This window comes from Amblyomma mixtum, chromosome 2, assembly GCF_055824585.1.
Source record: "Amblyomma mixtum isolate Tamu chromosome 2, ASM5582458v1, whole genome shotgun sequence".
Classification (NCBI taxonomy): Eukaryota; Metazoa; Arthropoda; class Arachnida; order Ixodida; family Ixodidae; genus Amblyomma; species Amblyomma mixtum.
In genome coordinates this window covers 248,176,075-248,198,281 of record NC_143013.1, presented here as the reverse complement: position 1 = coordinate 248,198,281, position 22,207 = coordinate 248,176,075, and the positions used below count along the sequence as shown (strand labels likewise).

The window sequence follows — 22,207 nt, the reverse complement described above, 5'->3', positions numbered from 1 at the left end:
TCACTATCCTTTTGGAATTAGCAGAAAATATTACTTTGGGTAACCGGCCGGTTAACAACAAAAGGAACATAATGTTTTCGAAGACGCTCTTCATAACGGGTTCGCACTCTAGGCATGAAAAAACAATCGCGACTTCGGAGATCTTTAACAGGAACTTATGTTGTACAAAAATTATATGTCCAGATGTGTTTCAAAACTACTGTTTCCGAAAATAGATGAAAAAAGCAAGGCATGCGTAAAAGTTAAAAAACGCTACTATCTCAATCTCGTGACCTACCATGTCATACTTACTGATTTAGGGGTATTCGTTATTTGAGTGTTCGTAGGTGAACTCCTACAAAGGTCCCTAGCCATTTCCCTCTCTACAATAGACGATATAACGTCGTTGTTAACCCACGGAAAACCAGCCTTTATTTGCTTTATGATTATAGTTTTTTTACAGGACTCTAACAACTGTGTGAAAGTTTGAAAAAATTAATCGTAAAGAGCGCTTTCAGAAGTGTGAGTTAGAAACAGATGCAGTCATACTTTTGCATTGCGGAGTCAAGTCGAAGTCTGTCAACGACCTCGATTGTATCCAATTTATCGTGCTTCATAGCCCTTATCCCAGCTTGTGGAAAACCACGACAGCCAACGAAGAAATGATCCGACATTTCTTGTTCTACGATAAAAGAACTGGATTCGTTGTGTTCAAGGCGAACGTTCACGTGCTCAAGGCATGACGATACAAATTTACTACCGAACATTTAAACGCGCGTGGGAAGGTTGATTGTGGCCTCAATGCTGGCATCGGCAAGAGTGTTGTAGTGTTGTCACGTGGGTGCTATTTTGGTCAAATTGACCTTCATTGAAGAGAGAGACGTCCTTGACAAATGTAAACAGTAAGAGCCCACGCTCCTAAAATGCTTGTCTCCTGAAACGATAACTCCTTAGAAGACTGCTGTGAAGTAAATAAACATAGTGCCCCATGGGAGCAAATTGATTTTTCATGGCAAATTTTGTGACCAGAAGGCAAAATTGTACCACATGGTATGGGCTTGTCAGAAAAATGACAGCATTGATATCATAAATCAGCCAACGCGGGAGAGCTGGGAGGCGGCCCTGTCCAGCTTGGACCTCGAGAAACAACGAGCCCTCTTCGCCAGAGCACGGGCAGCGGCTTTCACCAACGGCGTCCCGGACTAGGGACCCGATCAGCATTCCCTTCAACTAAGGCATTGTGGCTTTAATAAACGTTTTCATCATCATGGCACACATCTTCAAATTGAAGTGATCTACTTACCACATGAAAAGGCTTGCAAACTGAGTTACGTTTTGCTATTTGAAGGTTTTCGATGTGTTAAGAGCGCCTAAACACTGTATTTGGTTTAATTATATATCTCGGATTTTAATATCGAAAAGAGCAAATCTCGATACCTTGTTTCTATCAAAGTGAACTTCTTAATCGCTTGCACTACGCGTAGCTTGCTTGAATGTTTAGTTTCAGTTCAGGAGAAGTGTTAAATAGGCGCTCTCGAAGCCGTAAGGGTCTTGTTTATTAGAGTCGCGGCGTAGTTTAGAGAATCAGGCGTATTTTGGAAAAATGGTTTAATATACAATAAGTGTCATCGTCGCATGAAATAAATCCAGCTATTTCTTGTCGACGACAGCCGCGGGATGGCAGTTCTTTAATTCCTAGACTAGAAAAAGTTTTCCTGAAAAAAAGAAATAGAAAATAAATGAGTGCTCCTTGTTCCTTGCGCGTGCGCGTTTCTCAGATTACAACTTTCTATCTAAGATAATGAAAGAATTCTCGCCAGTTGCAAATAACACATTGTGTACTAATAAATCATGACTTTCAATAAAAGGTTTGCTTCCTGCTTCCGCTACGAAAAACAAAGCAATTGCTCTATTTTATGAAATACTTTGCAGTACCATAACGCCAATTTTTTTTAAGATTAGGTCCCAAATTTTTTACCACACTCAAGACAGAGCCATCTATCCGAGTATGTATTGGCAGGATTTATGCCTCCTTTTGACACCTGCTGTTTGTCATTAAGTGCGATGTAACTGACGACCAATACAACTCAATTTCACACCTTTCTAAGCACTCAGGAATACTTACATTTCTTCTTCCGGAGGAGAGCAGTGTAGTCGAAGGGTGTGCCCAGGCCATAGCCATAGTTGAGACCGTAGGCGCCAAGACCGTGGCCGAAGTCGTAGTGGCCAGCACCGTAGCCGAGGGCGCCAACGCCGTAACCGTAGACTGGAGCTCCGGCTACGGTGTCAACGGCTGGGGTGGCGTGGTAAGTGGTGGTGGAGACAGCTGGTGCCGTGGCAACAGTGGCTACTGGAGCAGCGGCAACGGTGGCAACAGCTGGGGTGGCGTGGTAAGTGGTGGTGGAGACAGCTGGCGCCGTGGCAACAGTGGCTACTGGAGCAGCGGCAACGGTGGCAACAGCTGGGGTGGCGTGGTAAGTGGTGGTGGAGACCGCTGGCGCCGTGGCAACAGTGGCTACTGGAGCAGCGGCAACGGTCGCAACAGCTGGGGTGGCGTGATAAGTGGTGGTGGACACCTTAGAGACAGATGGAGCGGCATAGGCGGCAACAGCCGGAGCGGCAGCAACCACTGGAGCAGACTGGTAGATCCTAGAAAATGCGGGTGCAGACTGGTACACCCTGGTGATAGCAGGGGCAGCTGCGTATATGGAAGGGATCTTGGAGACAACTGGGGCCGCGTAGGTGGTGACAGCCGGGGCGGCGTGGTAAGTGGTGGTGGAGACAGCTGGCCCCGAGGCAACAGTGGCTACTGGAGCAGCAGCAACTGTGGCAACCGCTGGCGCAGCGTGGTAAGTGGTGGTGGAGATAGCTGGCGCCGCGGAAACAGTCGCTACTGGAGCAGCAGCAATGGTGGCAACAGCTGGGCCGGCGTGGTAAGTGGTAGTTGACACCTTAGAGACAGTCGGAGCGGCGTACGTGGCAACAGCCGGAGCGGCGGCAACAACTGGAGCAGAGTGGTAGATCCTAGAAAATGCGGGTGCTGACTGGTACACCCTCGTGATAGCTGGAGCAGCTGCGTAGATGGAAGGGATCTTGGAGACAACTGGGGCCGCGAACGTGGTGACAGCTGGGGAGGCGTGGTAAGTGGTGGTGGAGACAGCTGGCGCAGAGGCAACAGTGGCTACTGGAGCAGCAGCAACTGTGGCAACAGCGGGTGCGGCGTGGTAAGTTGCGGTGGAAACCTTAGAGACAGCCGGAGTGGCGTAGGCAGCAACAGCTGGAGCTGCAGCAACCACTGGAGTAGAGTGGTAGATCCTAGAAAAGGCGGGTGCTGACTGGTACACCCTGGTGATAGCTGGGGCAGCCGCGTAGGTGGCTGGAATCTTGGCAATGGCTGGGGCCGTGTAAGTGGTGACTGCTGGGGCAGCAGCAACAACTGGAGCAGTCTGGTATACCCTGGTCACGGCTGGGGAGGCGTGGTAGGTGGTAGTTGCAACCTTAGAGACGGCTGGGGCGGCGTAGGTGGCAACAGCTGGAGCGGAGTGGTAGATCCTGGAAAAGGCGGGAACTGACTGGTACACCCTGGTGATAGCTGGAGCGGTTGCGTAGGTGGCCGGAATCTTGGCGATGGCTGGGGCCGCATAAGTCGTGATGGCTGGGGCGGCTTGGTATGTGGTAGTGGCAACCCTAGAGACGGCTGGGGCGGCGTAGGTTGTAACAGCCGGAGCGGCAGCAACCACTGGAGCAGAGTGGTAGATCCTGGAAAAGGCTGGAGCTGACTGGTACACTCTGGTGATAGCTGGAGCTGCTGTGTAGGTGGCCGGAATCTTGGCGATTGCTGGGGCCGCATAAGTCGTGACCGCTGGGGCGGTGGCCACAACTGGAGTAGACTGGTAGACCCTGGTCACGGCTGGAGAAGCATGGTAGGTGGTAGTAGCGACCTTAGAGACGGCTGGGGCAGTGTAAGTGGCAACAGCCGGGGCGGCAGCAACCACTGGAGTAGATTGGTAGACCCTTGTCAAGGCCGGGGCAGACTGGTACACTCTAGTGATAGCTGGGGTTGCGGCGTAGGTAGTGGCAACCTTGGCAACTGCTGGAGCCGTATAGGCAGTGATAGCAGGGGCAGCGGCCACAACAGGAGCAGATTGGTACACCCTTGTCACTACTGGGGCAGCATGGTAGGTTGTGGTGGCCACCTTAGAGACAGCTGGAGCGGTGTAGCTGGTAATAGCTGGAGCGGCAGCAACCACTGGGGCAGACTGGTACACCCTCGTCAAGGCAGGGGCTGACTGGTACACCCTGGTGACGGCTGGGGCTGCGGCATAGGTAGTTGGAACCTTTGCTACGGCTGGAGCTGCGTAGGTGGTGACAGCTGGGGCGGTGGCCACAACTGGAGCAGACTGGTACACCCTAGTCACGGCTGGGGCGGCGTGGTAAGTGGTGGTAGCGAGCTTAGAGATAGCTGGAGCAGAGTATGTGGTTACAGCTGGGGCGGCTGCCACAACTGGAGCAGACTGGAATACCCTGGTCACTGCTGGGGCAGATTGGTACACTCTGGTGACAGGTGGGGCTGTGGTGTAGGTTGTGGCAACTTTAGCTACAGCTGGAGCTGCGTACGTGGTGAAGGCAGGGGCAGCAGCAATGACTGGGGCAGATTGATAAACCCCCGTCACAGCTGGAGCAGCATGGTAGGTGGTGGCTACCTTCGCCACAGCTGGGGCAGCCGCCACTATGGGAGCAGATTGGTAGACTCTGGTCAAAGCAGGAGCAGTCTGATAGGTGGTGACACGGGAGGCGGCTGGGGCAGCCGCGATGGTAGCGACCGGAGCAGACGAGTACGTGGCAACAGCGGGGGCAGCGTGGTAGGTCGTGGCAACTTTAGCTACCGCAGGGGCCGTAGCATAGGTGACTGCTGGAGGCGCGGCGTATGTGGCGACAGCTGGAGCAGCGTGGTACGAAGTGGAGATAGTGCGGCCTACAGCCGGGGTAGCGACGGCGTAGCTGGCAGTCGGAGCATAGGCCAATCCATGGCCGATGCCAAAACCGGTCAGGCCAGAGTACCCAACGCCATGACTGAGGGCATAACCACTGTAGCCGACGCCGTAGCCATCGGGGATGTAACCAGCGATGGCACTGGTGGCCAAAGCCAGCAGGACAGAAGCACGGAGCTGCAGGTGGACAAAAGATAATAAATAAAATTGTCTCAGCATCAACGCACAAATATTTTAAAGAACGGTAGCAGTGAGAAAACGTTGTCCAAAACAGTGGGCTGAACTACTGATCACAACTGTGCTCGGTTTTTTAGTTGATACATAGTTTTAAGACTTGTTCCTCGTGCATTTCAGTAGTTGGTTTATTCATGAGAGTTCTATGCAGAGCTATGTGATGAAGATTCAAGATTATCATAGCCCCAAAATAGTTGTAATTAACAATAAGAAATTGGTATTATCTTTAATGAACTCTATTTAAGTAACATAATTGTGCGGATATAAATTCTTTCCTCGTTGAATATATTATCGTTGGTAACGAATCTGTGCAGAACAAATGATATTTCTCAGCGTTATTGAAATTCTTTAGAACAATTAGCTTTCTGTTATGTATTCACCTCTTGGGCCTTTATTTTTGTATATCTTGTCTACAACTTCAAAATATTTGAGTATGACTGCTTGATCACGGCTAAATCCAGAGGCATGCGGAATAAGTTCCCCTGCAGCGTAGAATTGACTCACTAATCCTGCTTTTTAGAAGTTGTTCTTTCGTGTCAAGGCGCAGGTTCCTCACGTTTCATTAAATTTTTTGCCGATTGCACGCAATCTCATTATTTCCGAGATTATTACTGTTATTTTATGCTAATGCTTCTTGCCAGCTGCAGGACGTCCTTGTGTGCAGCATATAGAGGTCCTAAGCATAAACGTTTCTTGTGTAGCTTTGGACGTGTGTACTGCATTGTTTGCCTTGACTACGTAGCATGGATGTTTAGCAACAAAATACTAGATAGGTTAATACCTTCTGCCTTTTTTTTGTCTCGGGAGATACATTTTTCACATTCTCTTTGCACTTACCTTCCATATAATGAATATCACTGGCACCCACAGGCTTAAAGTGAATATGATAGCGGAGCGGAACTAAAATAACAAAATCGGTAGTGAAGACCACGAGCCAAAACCTTGTCGTTGAGCGTTATTGCTCTATGTGCCTGTTTGGTCACGTATTACAATGAAGCAGTCTTGCATGCTAGGTTTAATCTTCGGGTACTTTATACTCACCATTTCTTTTGTTGGCAGAGCCGTGGAGGGAACGAGGTCCTGCTGAAGTTGTAAAACACTCTTGCCGTCGTTTTATACCGTTTGTGGGCGTGAACGAAAGCACCATATCGGGAGGGAGGGAGTCTTCTGACATGAATTTTCGTGAACACTCTCGGCTACGTAAGCAACACATAGCCTCTACGCACACTGCCTGCTTAACGGACCAGCATCCGGTTGGTAGGTTTGTCCAGGAGCGTGATCGATTCAGAGCGGCCTCCAAAGAGAGTTCCATCCCTGAAGCAAGGGCACTCAGCACATCCAGAGAAAAAATGCGCACGCCCTTAACTCCAGTTTTTTTCTTCATTTATTCAAGGTCAGCAGCGAGCTAACACGCTTTTGCCTGCACTGAACTGCTTTTGTTTCGTTTTTTATAATGTGGCCGCTTAAAGGCGTTTTTTCCTCCCATTCAAGTGCCCAACTTTATAATTTCTCCTGCACTCGCATGGCGCTTTCGGAATGAGCTTCTATAGACACTGCAGGCGGAAAGAAGGAATTGCAGGGTTGAACAGAGTGTCCGCGACACGATTTTAATCTCAATCCTCCCAAGAAATCCGCTCACGCATACACACGGATTTCGCGTTGCACAGTTTTCCAGCTGCCCATTTTTCGCGGGCAGTGGTCAGTGCGTATCCAACCTAGGCCAATGGATCAAGCCATGGTTCAGGCATGCGGCGAGTTTACTCTGTAATACTCCACCGTTTCATTTAAGGAATCTGCGATGCCCTCTATTCGTCTGAACTCATTCGCAGCTGAGGGTGTACAGGAGTTCCTCGAACTTTCCCAGGAAAAACATCCTTCTTGGAGGGCGGGCAAACATTCCAGTAGTTTAAGGATGTTTATAAAAGATAGGCACGCTTACAGGGTGCGTTCATGGCTCGTAAAAATTTCTCTCCAGATCGGAATGCCCATAGTGACATAGGTAACGGCAGACATAGCCGTGATAATTAACTAATCCGTGTGCATTTCTTAAACGTTGGTTTTCGTTATTTATGATGGTGCTGCCATAGCGCATGAGCCACTATTTTATAATTTTGTTTTCTTCAATTCTGCCAACCTTCAAAGTTGATACTGCATGGGCCGATGAAACTAAGTTCCTTCTGCCACTGGTGGGACGTTAATTGAGCTGCTGTGTGTACATTAGAATCTAAGAGCTATTATTTAATGTACAATGTAAGAGTAGGCTAAAGTACACATTTTTTGTACGTAACTCAGTCTCTTGGTGGTGTGGCTCTTCTGGTTGTGTTTTAAAAACATTTGAATGCCTTGCAAAACTCTACGTATGAAAAGAGCCGCGAGTAAACCCTTTGAAGGATCTGCTGCCCTTCTATAAAGTTATGAAATATGTCCGTGGGATGTAAGTCAGTGCTGTTGAAATAGTTATATTAAGCCATTTTCGTAAACACTTTTAATGGTTCTCTAAAGTGAAATTATTCTCGTCTGATTCATTAACCTGGCGTTAAAAGCGTTGCGCAAATAAGCCAATCCTAAGGTTTCATTTGACTTGTCACTGAAGCGACCGTCGTAAAGCGATTGCACTCACATGCTCTAACGGTGTTCGCACTGCATGGTCACACGAATTCTTCGTTCATTGCGAATCATCAGTCCGACTGTTCGCTGATGAATGCTTAATTTATCGTCAATTCTGCTCAACCACTGACCATGTCATTCCTTAGCAGGACCTTGAATACATAGCTAACTGGTGCACATCATGAGGAATGACATTTAATACTGACAAATGTAAAATCATGACAGTTAGCCAGAAGCATTCAAACTCGGTATTCACTTATTCCCTTAACAGTGTCACGCTACCCCGCACGTCTTCCTATAAATACGTCGGCGTTTATCTGACTTCAAACCTATCTTGTGCGGAACATGTTCAGAACATAACGGCCAAAGCATCGCGCACGCTTGGCTAGCTTAAGAGATCTTCATAGTGCACCTATTTCCACGCGCAAGGTAACATACTTAAAATCAGCTATCTGGTCACCGGATCAGGCTTATTTATTTCCTTCCCTCCAAGCAATTTAGAATCATAGACGCGTTTTATTTCTCACGACTACAAACGTCATTCGAACTTAACAAGCATCAAGTTATCTTTATCGCTAACAAGCTAACACACGTAAGGACATCGCACTTCTTTGCTTGCTACAGAAACTAATATACAGTCGTCACGAGTCAACACTGCCACTTGCACGCCCAATGCGCACCTCACGTCGCCTACATAATAATCTTAGCTTCTAACGTCTATTCAGCCCAACACTCTCGTTTAATTCTTCTGCCTTGCCACGTGCTATGAAATGTTGGAACGGTCTTCCGGACAGCCTTGCTACCATACGTGACCCATCAATGTTCAAAAACAAATTGACCACTTTATGCATCCATGATATAGTACATAAATTGTGTTAATAATGTGTAGTTGAATCTATGCAGTGCCGCTGTTCGTGTACTGTTTTTTCTTTTTTGTCAATATAATACGTTGTTCTTTTAAGTATGTTTTAATAATTGTTTGCAGCATTTATTATTGCATTTATTATTGTTTACTTTTATGGTTTTCCGCTTTGTACCCTCTTTTGTCTGCAAAATATTGTAATCCCCCCCTCGCACAATTTTCCAAGTGTGTAACCTGGGAGGCATTTGTATAAATAAACAAATAGAGATAAATGTTTTGAGCTAAAATGGGATCAAACGGTGTAGTCAAAACGTGCATTCTCCACAAAAGCATACAGAAGGGGCATTCGCTTGGAAGTTTTCGGGTTCTAAAACGCAGAGTGCAGCCCTGTTTTTCCCCAAACAAGCGCTTAGAACAAATACCCCCCCCCCCCCCCCCCTCTTCGTAAGAAAAAAATTATTGACCATCAAAGATTGCTAAAATACGGCTCAGTTTTTAGTGTACTTTTATCAAGTGCTACCCCGCCGCTATCTCTTAACATTCAGACTGTTGACACTACGTGAAAAAATTCATTGGTTTATACTTCACGCCACAAATTGCAGCTTGATAAAGCGAGATGCCATGTGAACTGAACGAGAGTCTCTACTACTGGTGATATTTCATCTTTCAAACCTAGCTTCCCGTGAAGCCTAACATGCGGAAGAAGTTTGCTTCAAGACTGCGTATTATTCTACTCACGCTATCTTAGCGCTGCACTCGCGCAAGTTTATCCCTTAATGAAGTTCGTAAACAATTCGTATCGCGTCTTTATCGCGCAAGTTGACCGTGTTTATTCTCCGTATTCTTCCTGTTCTTCCGGTCTTGAGAAATCTAAAGCAGACTGCCCTCCAATTGATCCTGCTCTTTGTGCCACACTTCCCATGACGACAAGTACAAATTTCGTTTTCTGTAAGTTACTTGGGGATGTTGTTTACTTAATTGTGTGCGAGTAAGCATACCTGTGGTTCACAAGGTTCATTTCATCAAAAGAAGAAATGGGCGCCTATGATTCTATGTGGAGCCGACTTTTGTTCTTCCGGGTTTGATAATATTTATTTGGCTAACCCGGGTAGCTACTAATTCATGCTCGATACTCGGCCATTTCGCTGGCTACATTTCAATTCACATTATGATTGACATCGCTGACTTTCTACCGCATGGTTCGTGCATCATAAAACTGCATCCTACCGCTCTCTGAGGTACTTCATCGTAATTAGCACGTCACGGTGCCGGTCACGTTGAATTCAGCTGGCGGATTTTGGATTTGAGTATCTCTATTACTTTACAAAGAGAAAACGTGAAAAAGCTGTGATTATAATGTGGATGTGCAGTCAGGCATGCATAATGAGGTGCGTACATGATCCTTCATATGCTTGATTTATCTATGCATCCATACGCGACAGGCTTGAGAAATCTATACGACCGCCTTGAGATAAGATGTCTACAACTCGACATTACACAGATATTTTTACAGCGTGTTATGAATTCGAGCTGCACATGCAGGAAAGCAATTACAATATTTAAGCAAATGACAACGCCCTTTACGAGAATTCGAGTCATGCAGAGTTGTTAGAGGCATCTTCATGAAGGCAGGTTTGGTTCAGTTTATGGGGTTCAATGTCACGAAGCGACGCAGGCTATGAGAGACACCCCAGTGAAGGGCTCCGGAAATTTCGAAAACCTGGGGTTCTTCAACGTGCACTGACATTGCACTGACATCGCACAGTACACGGGCCTCTAGAATTTCACCTCCATCGAAATTCGACCACCTCAGCCGGGATCGAACCCGCGTCTTTCGAGTCAGCAGCCAAACACCATAACCACTGCGCCATAGCTGAAATTGTAGGTGTTAAGTGTTGGTAATGAATAACCATCAATAAACAGCAGCTCGAGCTTTTCTCCCGAAAAAAAAAGAGTTAAAAGCGTGCGTTAAACATAATTTTCATGCGAAACGTGTAAGATAATTTAACGTATAAGAAAAATGTCAAGAGATATTCAAAAATTGGTTTACGACGCCACATTCTCTTCATTGCATCGGAGCAGGGAAGCTGTTCTTCTAACAAAAGGTAAAAACAGCGCTAAATTTAACACAAACCACACAGAAACACGGACAGGATGGGCGCTTACTCATACTGTCCCCCTTTATGTGTGGTTTGCGTTGAATTTAGCGCTTTTTCGAAGCGATAGCTTCACTCTGCTAGTGTTTCCAACATGACCTTCGGGAGAGCTGCCCATCGAATAGTGAGCAGACTGCCCACCTCGGCATATTGTTAGGGAAGAGCAACCTGGGTCGCACAAGCCCCACCGGTGGCAGCACCTGTCATCGCAGAGCAGTGGCGTATCATTTAAACGCTGCACTACTGTGTCTGTAGTTGTATGAGACTCCCAGGGCTCTATGAATGTAGTTACTTGTTCTGCATATATGGGAATTAACCCATTGCGCTATCGCGTCATACCCTTAAGGCGGAGCTTAAGTTCCGCCTTCATTTTTTACCTTTTGTTAGCCACTGCTCCACCAACTAGCCCCGCCAAAAAGAAAGCAGTTGGTGTTTTTTGCATTTTTTTTATTTTTCCAATAAAAAAGACACCACCTTCGTTCCTTGCTGCTGGTTGTGTCACATCATGAGGCAGTGATCTCGCGGTGACGTCAGCCACGCTTGTTGCTTGGTGAGCAGCGCCAACGGTTGACTCAGACGTGAGGGCCGAAGCCGGGATTACATCTGTAGTGGGCTGCTAAGAACTTCGCGGTGAAGCGCACCTCCGCACCATGTTCTTCTTTAATGAAGAAAGGCTTCGATGTAGAGGAGCCAAGAAGAGAGCGCATAAACGTAGAAGTCAGCAGCAGAGACAGAAGAGGAGCCTTTCATAAATATGATAGTGAAGGGGGCGCTCTCGATGTGGTCGACGAGCGTTTTAAATATGATTCCGCACTTTGTGCGAGCACCTCATCAAACTCGTGATCGCATTGCGTGGTACTAAGCGGATTTTGAAACAAATGAGTAATACGTAGGCATTCAGCAAAGGATACAAGAATAACACTGCACAGTTTTTTATGTAGAATTTTGGAGTCATTAAAATCTGCGTTTCTTTTTTAATTAGATGTACGCATTTTCTTCCTCATACGCTTCCCGCATTCGGTAGTTGAGTAATCGTTCATTTTTTAACAGTTCTCGATCCCAATGTTTTGTTTGTTTCTGCGTGGTTATCTCGGTCTCTGACGCAAAAATATTTATTTAGCAAATGAATTTCACCCCACTTGACCAGTGGTCGTGACAGATAATAAACAATAGTTTAAAAATCTAAATTGCACGTTATAAGTTACGCCTTAATAATCTTTAATACACCAGGGAGCTATTGCAATGTCCTTTGCGGAACCGCTGCTAATATGAATCTTACCGAAATTTTAGCTCTTCGAAGCAGATGGGTCAAAAACGAAACATTGAAAGCTAATATATGACGAGACATTCTTTAAAGTGCTCTACAATATTTTGATTCAAATCATGCTAAGATCTCGCATAACTAAGCAAATCGGGGGTTTATCTTGTCTAGCGCGGGATACCCAGTTCATCTCTTCATTGTTGTTACTGAGCGCCTCAAGCAGAAGATAAATATGAAGGTGCAAGTAGTGATGACAGCATTGAAAACCCAAGCGCCCAGAGAAGGGCTCTGCCTGTTCGATGCATTCACAGTATCACACGGGTTAAAGAAAACAGGCTGTCGAGTAGGCGTCGATGTCGTTTTCGTCGTACCTCAAAACATCCACAAACTTTCTTAGCGTGCCAACCAAGACCCCAATAAAATCGCAGTTTAAGCAATAAAATTGCTGGGATATACCGAGAGCGTTGTGTACTCAACTACTTCGACATGCGGCGACGGTCCAACTGGCAGTTGTATCATTGCGACGCTAGAGGAACACCGGCACTATCGACACAAACTATCATGATCCTTCATTGCCGAAAATGGGACAGCGTGCTGGATTCCACATGTCATGCGCAGGAATTTAGACGCAAACTAATTCTTGCCAGACAGAAGGAAAGATTGGTGTGCGAGATTACAAAGCTTATGAACTTTTAAAGAACCATAAAGATTCCATCAGCAAGCTTTTTGTTGAGGTCAAGGTCTAAGAGCTGGTGCTCTTAAACGCTCCGTAATCTCGGTGCTCCTTTTTTTCAGCACGAGCCTTGGTTGTTGCTACGAACTATGTATGTACTAATTGTGTTGTGATGTATGTTTTGCTTCTATTATTTCACCCGTCTTCTCTGTCAAACTGTTAGGGTGCCGATGCCTCGTCAGGCTTTTCAGCCTTTAGTCTTGGCTGCGTCTTTGTGTAGAAAGAAAAACAATAACGAAAAAAAGAGAGAAAAAGATTACTTTTATTTGTTGTATATTTTAGGTTGCCTTTGCATGCATCATCGACAGGGTTTTCAATTAACCTGATTTAAAGTCGGCGATTATGTCGTCATGTTCTCTTCTTTGACGTGTTGTTTTCAGCACTGTTTCATTGGCTATGCATACCACTTTTTACAGAATTAATTTACAGTATTTTATAGTACTAAGAGTAGCCTCAAGCAACTCTTCCTGAAATTCAAAATTCTAGATCTTTGACTGTTTTACGTTGATTCCTCAAGAGCATAATTCATTCTTTCTAATGAAATAGCACCGATATATCTTTTTTGAAGAGGCTGCAAACGCACATTGCCTACTGCCACAATTCTCTGTCCCGGTGGCATTTTTTGCACAAGCTATCTTCAAGGACTTTATGCAATGTTTCTTGAGCCATTCATTCTTGAAAATGGATGAGATCATCCATTCCATCCTGACTGTAGATTGTCAAGTGTCCATTTGAAAAAAAGCTACCATGTAATAGATTTCATAGGGAAACTTTTCTTAACATTTATCTTCAGCCTTTGAGACCAGCCGCTGGAGTGGAGCTGCTTGAATATTCTTAGCCGTGTATTAAACATGTTTCATATTGAGTAATAAACGCTTACTGAAAAAAAAAGAAAATATAAATGACGGCTTTTGATGCTAACTCGAACACACGAAAGGAGTAATATCTCATCAAGAGCGGGCGTGTATGCTTATCTTACTGATTGAGAAAGAGCATTCAGAACAAATTTCTCTGAAGAACATACTGAAGATATTAGGGATATTTTTATATGAAATAGCTCTCAGGCCTGTAGAGCCTTGTCCAACATAACATACAGAAGTTTTGAAAATTGGAAATTTGTAGGGTACTTTTATGAAAATATTGAAGGTAATAATCCATTGTTCTGATATGAAGCAAAATCTTTCTTTTAAAGTGTTTCCATCGACTGCACCGAGCAGTAAGACTGCCTTAGAAAACGAATGAGCAACACTTTTAATGACAGCAAATACGTTAACAGAAAAAAAAAACAAGACTGTCGTGAGGTGAGTTGCGGATATAATTATTGTTATAGTGAAATTTTACATTATATGAAAAAATTTCGTTCCTCAAAGATTTCTCGCTAAAAAATGCTTTTTTTCCAGAATTGTTGGGTTTGATTGTGTGAGGAGGGAGGGGGGCGGCAAATTTCGAATAGTGCGTTTGTAGCAGAACATTCAGAATATAATGGGGAAAATGCAATCATCATCATCATCATCAGTCTGACTACGCCCATCTCCCCAATTAACCCTGTCCTTTGCCACTACGGCCACCGTATCCCCGCAAACTTCTTAATCTCATCCGCGAACCTAACTTTCTGACGCCCCCGCTATGCTTTCCTTCTCTTGGAATTCACTCCGTTACCCTTAAGCACTACAAGTTATCTTGCATTCCCATTACATGCCCTACCCAAGCCCAATTCTTCCTCCTGATTTTGACTAGGATGTCATTAATCCGCGTTTGTTTCTCACCCAGTTTGCACGCTTCTGATCTCTTAACGTTACACCTATAATTTTTCCTTCCAGCTCAGTGCATTGTCCTTAACTTAAGCTGAACCTTCTCCGCTAGTAAAATGCAACACACAACAAAAATACTGTGAGACAAAAAAAAATACACCAAAATAACACTAAACGACTGGCAATTAAGGAAATAGATACGCAATAGATGTTAAAGAAGAACTTTAAAATGAACAAAATGCACGTATATATTGCCATTTGTGCAGCGAGCACATCACGTTGCAGTTAGCTACGGAATAAAAGTAGCTAGAACACCCGAAGCTAAACTGCACTTAGTATAGCTCACTGATATTTATTGGACACTGCCTCTACTCCTTGGTTGTTCTGCGGGCAGGCGTAAAGGAATGTGCTTTGAAACCAGCAGCGAAATAGAAATGGACTCATCCGGTGGCGCTGTACAATTGGTAAGGCACGGTCATCACGACAGTCGCCGCAAGCCCGCCCCTGCGCGCAACAAACAAGAATTCTGGTAATTCTCAAGCATTATAATTAAAGGAGATGTGAACTCTGCTATGCTTTACTCTTTTTGAAATGGATGCACAGTGCTCGGTGCCTTTAATGATACGTGGTGTTGCTGTAGGAGTACTGTTGTTCAGTGAGGCCATACTTCTTTAGAATAAAGTTTGTCACAGCGCACGCAAGTATTCTTGCTGTTCTTTCCATGCAGTGGCCAAGTTGAACATTAAGAAAAGCTTGCTCGAATCTCTATCCCTGTAAATTTGATTCTGCTCCGGAAACCTATTCGTTACACAAAAATAGAGGTTTTTCCTTGTCCTTTCATCGGTAAAACATTTTATACTCGCCAAAAGCAAGAGCACTTCAATTGTTAAGGGTGTGTACTAAGATGAGACTCACAATTAATTCCATTCAGACACCGATGTCATAGCCTTTCACTTCCTTTCGTATTTCAACTGTTCTTGCTCATGGTCTAAGTAGAACCGCAATGCAAGAGCGAAAAACATATCGGAAAACTTATACATAGCAACACGCTTTAAAAAAAAAGCTAATATAGGTAAAATAATACAGAAAATCAATTAGCCTTATCGCATTTGAGCTCTAGCCATCGACGAAAAAATTGTGTTTTTGGTAGGGTGATAGCGACGCCAGACACTCCTGGGTTGCGATAGCTACACAAGGTCATTGGGTCTTTCATAGCCAAAAGCTTCGTTTGTCTCAAATTCCCATTCGCCTCTGCTGTTGAGAAGATCGCACCACAATAAACTTTTTGGACAGCGCTGGCGTCTTTCTCCTTCGCAGATAGCTGCTCTAAAGAACACGTGGTAGCTACGCTAGTAATGCTCCACACGTATCGCGCAGTTCTCATCACTCAGCGTTCGGGCACAATGCGAGACTTACCCCAGCCACATACAAAATCGTGGAATAAGGAAGAATTTTTTTTTCTGCCGAGTTGCTTTTTTGTGCCTGCTACGATAAAAGCCCTACCGGATGTCTACATGGCTCAGAGGACTCGCATTGTGCCTGCATGGTTATTTGCAATCTAAACACCGCTAGCAGCTCGGAATAGAAACGAGATAGATAAAACCCTAGATGTGCCTAGGAGTCGCCCACAGACGCATAGTGGTCTGAAATAAAATGGATTTCGGCACAACTTATTCCCCACACGCCTTGTGGTCTTGGAAGCGGGTGCAAGGCCGTTAATTACTGCCCCAGCGCTTAGCGTGCCTATGGACATCGACTGACACAAAGACACGAAAGCTTGACTCTTCGCGCGAAGCTTGCGTCGTTGCTAGCTTCCTTATACCCCACGGGCTGCCCGAGGGCGAAACCGTAGATTGTTAAAACAGTTTATGCTTGGAAGATTGTGAGGCAACGGAGTGGTATGGTATTGTATGGCGTGAGGAACTTCGGCTCTTCCTCTTCAGGTAAAAAGTCCGGACGCGTGCGCTCATGTATCTACCGGCTGAGGTCCAGCTTCAGGCCTTAAAAGATTTGCCTGCGAAACCGGCTGGTTGAGTATCGCGGGTCTACTTTATTGGTTCTCGCGTTTAAGCTACACATGCCGTTTGTTAGGATATATAAATACCAGCGCAAACCAGCAAGACACACGACGAAGAACGAGGTGTCCTCGCTCTTCGTCGTGTGTCTTGCTGGTTTGCGCTGGTATATGTAATAGATCGCCAACTAGCCCGCACTCTTACCATACTGTTTGCTCGGAGTTTCGAAGGCAATCGTACCGGTTCACTGCACTATAATACACAATATTCCTTCCCGTGAGGTGTTGACCTCAGCGGTCAAAAGACGAAACATAAGGCACAGCGTTCAGTACTACCATAACTCACGTGAAGTGCTAGTCTGAAGTCAGACGATTAACCACTGTGTGTCGATTATAACAGCTTTAAGCATTCGGCCTTGGTTGCTGCACTGTCAGTAAACTTCAGAACTTCATACAGCTTCATAGAATGTCTTGCTCATCTAAGTTGTGCTCTTCTTTGTTAATCACAAGTCTGCTGCTGAAAAAATGCGGCTTAAAGAGAATGGCTCCGTGAAAAGAAGCCCGAATGGCCAGAAGGGCCTTGCTTAAATCACAAACTCTACGCATACAAGCTTAGAAGATGTGAAAAGGCCGCGTAATGTTTTGCGGGTAACGTTCTCCTCGTTATTCGGAGGCTTTTAAGGCACCGAACGCAAACCATTGAGTTGACGCGCTAAATTTGTGCGGTTTCCTTATCGGGATGCACCAAAGCGCCTTTTCGGGGTAAAAATGCACATAAACACACAAATCTAACTTGCAACTCTACCTAAGTGCAAATTAATGCGTTTACATACAACAACGAGATTTTGAGTGCTTTAGTTTCCTGCCTGAAAATATACCTAAAAGACGTAGCATTTCTTTGTAGGTTTTCATGAGACGGCAAAACGTGAATTCTGTAAACAAAAGTTTGTGGAGCTTCAAGCGAATGCATGAGCAATTTCTTGAACTCGGCCAGCCCTAAGGTGAGACTCCATATTACAGACTCCATATCTGAAGTTATTTTTTCGCCATAAGGTGACAAAATAATTTCACCGCTTAAATTAATTGTTTAGCCCCAAAGCACGCGAATCGAGGCGTAAACAGCACTCATGGAGATAGTTAAACTCTTTGCGCTGCTACAGAAAGAACCGTGTGAACGCAAGTTTTGCTGGCGCTGCCACAGCGGGAAACTTATTTTTCACCGCAAAAGCAAAAAACTATCCTGTCGTATGAGAATAAAGTTCGCAAAAAATTCACTGCCGCCACCTAGATGTGCCTAGACTATGCTCATTATCCTTCATTTAACTACGCAGCGCAATAATTTTGGTCGTGTCGCAAGTTTGTTCCTTGGTGCTATCAACCGGGCAGATGTACCAGCCTCAAAACTTTCTCTCGTCAGCAGAATAAGCTGTCGGAGTATAAAAGATCCTCTCTGACTCGCTGCAGCGCTTGCCTCCCTTTGGAATCTACTCCGTTATCCTAAGCAACCATCGGTTACGTACTCTCCGTATTGCGTGAATATACGCTATCACAGTTTCCTCCTCCTGATTTTAGCCAGGCTATAATTAAACCACGTTACTTCTCCAACCGCCTATGCTTACTTCTGTTCACTTTTTATGCACCTACATTTTCTTTTTCATAGCACATGCACTATCGTCAGTTTCCAGCCTGTTCATTAGCCTCCACCCTGTTGTTCTATTGATAAGCAGTGGTAAGGCAAAACTATTATAAGCTTTACTTTTGAGGTATACGGGCAAGCCGTTATTAATGAACTGAAAGTGCCTGTAAAATTAAGTTCACCAGCATTCATTATTTTAATTATTTCACACTCGGGGTCGGTGTCTGCTGTAAAATCTTCCTCTAAGAAGGCGTAATCTTTTACCGATTGCAGTGCTGTGCGGCCAATCGTAGGTTGTCTTCATTTTGCAGCCTGTAGAACAAAGTAGTTTTCTGGCTTCATATCTTTAGACACTGCGTTCTATTTGCCTGTCTGGACTTTTGATATGCACCGAATTCGTTTCTTTAGTAACTCAAGAACACGCCATCAGAAAGTCATAGGTCACTGATGTGTTCTGCATTACCTTTTTTGTTCAAGTAATCTCACCCCTAATTTCTAAATAAACTATGTAAACACGCAGCGAAGAATAGCGGAAGGATGGTGTCGCCTGGCATGACACCTCTCCTGGCTGTGATTTTCACAGTTCCCCTTGAAGGAGAAAAGCCTTTAGACAGCGCCTATATATAATTTCAGTCACTTTTGGCGTTAGTTTCGGATCAAACTTTACGGAACATGGAAGTCTGGAAAATATTAATCTGGCTGTTTTGAAACATGCTGTCAAGAACTGAAGTATGCGCGCTGCACTTTCTAGCACAAACTACAAAGCGCACTCTGCAGTCTCGGGCCATGGTTCACGTCCTTCAGAAAATGGAACAATTTCGAATCTTCCGTGTTCCGAAGATCTTAAGTGCACCTAAACGATGAGAAATTCACCACTTTGTCTAGTAAAACAATATTCATGGTAAAAACTGTAATAGAAAGAAAAAAAAATTGGCAGTGGCTTAGCTCTGTTATGCCAGGATATACGTAGAGTGAGGTGAGGGCGAGGTGTCCACATCTCACTGGACACCTGCCCTCTTGGAACAGTGGGCACATCAACCATGCTTTAAGCTAAGTGGCGGTAGTGACAAGTGTGCGCTGCATGCGTTGGCGTTGAAACCGTTGTGGCAGAAACGCGGCGCTGAAGCCATAGGCGTAGGCAGTGGTGCTGCCGTTAAGCAATGCGTCACTGTCCCGGCAGCTGGCTGTTTCAAACACAGCCACTGTTCGTGCTTGTGAGGCAGAGGTCACTCTTCCCGAGCTACCTCTCGCGACCAGTCATTAATTTTACTGCCAGCTGTCACAGTGGGCAGTTTACACACAATTCAATGGCCAGGTTATGCTGACGTCACAAGGATGAGTGACCTAAGTGGCCCACCTAGTTTGCTTCAAGTTTAATCCAGCTTCAAATATCGGCGAAACCGGTGAGTGGGGGGCCTAAGTTTTAGCGTATTAAAAGAGAAATCTGGGCTGGTTAACCAGCCGGAATTTTGTTGTTACAATGCAGCGTTAGAAATCTCGAACAGGTGCAAAATAAACAAAATCACTTGTGATAAAGCGCGTACACAAATCCAACCAGTTTGTGTACACGAAAGAATGTGTAGGTCAAATGTTTAGGGGAATCCCCCCAGGTGGAGTAGATTTGTAATAAGGGAGTAATTACTCATTGACATCCACCCGAGCGCAGCCTACGGCTACAAAGGAAAGCTATACAACTTTCTCAGAAACTTCGTTGTTAACGAAAAATTCGTCCTGGTCCGGGGTTCAAACCCGGGACCACCGCTTCACCGGAGCAGTCGCTATACCAATTGAGCTAACCGGGACGGCAAGCTTATGGTAGGGCGAGAGCGAATTGTTCAATAACTCGAAGTCGGAACAGTGTTGGTCAAATGTTTAGGGGAATCCCCCCAGGTGAAGTAGATTCGTAATAAGGGAGTAATTACTCCCTTATTACGAAAGAATGTGCTGGAAAAAATTTGTATGAATGAACAATAACAATTACTGAACAACAAACGCAGTAGTGTGCTGGTAACAACTGGGCCAGCCCACCTTCACTATCGTTGCTAGAAAATGAAAGGGTTCTTTTCGAGAACTGCAATTCGGTCACACGTTACGAGAACTAAATGTATTTAAACGTCGACATTTTTCCAGCTCTTCTGTCTACATTTTTTTTTGTGCAGCGAATTCTTATACACCATATATAGAAACCAACTGAAATTATTTTTTAGTACCTAACGCCCCTTTCCTGCAGGAATCATTAAAATTCAGGCGTCGCAAAGTACCAAATATGGCCAGTACCCGGGCTCGAACCCTCGATGGAGGCGGAACGCAAAAGGCGCCCGCGTGCTTTGCGGTGTCAGCGGACCTTAAAAATCCCCAGGTGGTCGAAATTATACCGGAGGCCTCCACTACACCACCCCTTTCTCGCTCTCTTCTTTAACTCACACCTTCCTCCCTTCCCTCACGGCGCGGTTCAGGTGTCAGCCGAGATATTTGAGACAGATACTGCGCCATTTCCTTTCCTCAAAAACCAATTTATCGATTTTCCAATTTTACCAGAGGCGCGCATTCAAAATTTCTTGAAATAGACTTCATATTTTAAGTAGCTCCTACTGCCGAACTTCCGGAAAGCGAGAGAGTGTAATATCCCCAGTGCCTGCTACTACCCTCAACGCCTACACGTGTCCGACCTTGCCAAGTGCAAGAAGAATAATTGTAATGCGTCGTCCGCATTCGTATCTCGTCGTCCTGTCTTTGTTCCCTACTTCTTATGCACACGCCATTCGTCCTTTTCCCAAGTTCACAGCTTCAGTTTCCTGGATGTGGCATCCGGGTTGGGAAGAACGCGACAAAGCTACGAGCGCGCATGCCCACGATAGCATCTGTCTCAAAGGCGGGGAAATTTCTTTTAATCTGGGGAACAGTTAAAAAAAAAGAAAGGTATATGACGGCACAAACTCTACTACTCACGCAATGGGCTTGTGTTATTTGCCAAGTCTCGGAGACTGCGGTGTCTTCCACGGTGCACATTGAAATGCGCTCCGCAACCGAATTAGAGTGCCCGGATGCGTGTCTGATTGTCTACGGGGCGATAGCGTTGCTTCGTGATTGGTCAAAGCTCCTTGCAACACGAGCATCTCGCTATCTTCGTCATTTGAAAACCAAAAGAGTCCGGCTGTAACGGCAGTGGTTGCGCAATGAAAGGGTTTCCGCTTTGGCCTTTTACGGCGTGTTATTGGGGACGATTGCATTCGGCAAGGAGCCATACGAAACCTATTTTTCTTGTGATGGGGGTGCTTGCTCGTGCCAAATGACGGAAGCATTACTTTGGATGAAACATTTTATTTCGAATGAAAGCTGTGCAGTAGCTGAAAATGTGCTTTCATCTCATACCGGTGTTCATTTATGCTATCGCAGGACTGTTTGCCGAATGTTGGTTGAGCAGGCGCCAACATTGATGAAAGTATTTGTGAAGTCCCTTTTTCTTCCTCTTCTTTCTTTTTTTTTCTTTCTTTTTCTTTTGTTTACCTACTTGCTCGCCTTTTTTTTTGAAGTGTTCACAGCTGTATCTACATGTGTCTAAGTTTATGTTCCAACTTTGTTCTTTGTGACTTCATTACTGTTGGCCCCCTCCCCCCCCCCCCCCCTTATGTAATGCCCCCTCGGGCCCTTTAGGGTAAATAGATGATGATGATGATTAAGAATCCATGTAGTCGTATTGCGTGAAGAGTAAAAGCAAAGAGTTGACGTTTCACTGTACTTACGTGGAATAGTGATTTGTTTTAAAGAAATCTTTCTTCTGTTTGCATATGCTATAAAAAAATGGTAAAACACGTCTCATAGGCCATGCCTGAAAAATGACCATCTTTTTGTCCATCTCTCGTCCTTCGCTATTTCTTAGGAAGAATTAAATGCGGTAGAAACTTCTAGGTTTCTCAATTGAAAGACAACATGACTCAGGTAAAGGTGTCCGAAGTTTTACCGCCGCAAACTCTGGTATAATC

The 22,207-nt window shown here is 45.1% G+C and overlaps 1 protein-coding gene across 1 annotated transcript; it reads right to left on the bottom strand.

Annotated features, from left to right (window-relative positions):
• Positions 1 to 2,090: 2,090 nt before the first annotated feature.
• On the bottom strand, positions 2,091 to 5,189 carry LOC149363380 (uncharacterized). The gene has a single exon (XM_089568503.1). The coding sequence runs from the start codon at positions 5,187 to 5,189 to the stop codon at positions 2,091 to 2,093; it is 3,099 nt and encodes a 1,032-aa protein (XP_089424629.1).
• Positions 5,190 to 22,207: the final 17,018 nt, after the last annotated feature.

Bases quoted from the DNA above. Each gene is read 5' to 3' on its own strand.
- LOC149363380 (XM_089568503.1), bottom strand. From the start codon at position 5,189: ATGCTGAGACAATTTTATTTATTATCTTTTGTCCACCTGCAGCTCCGT.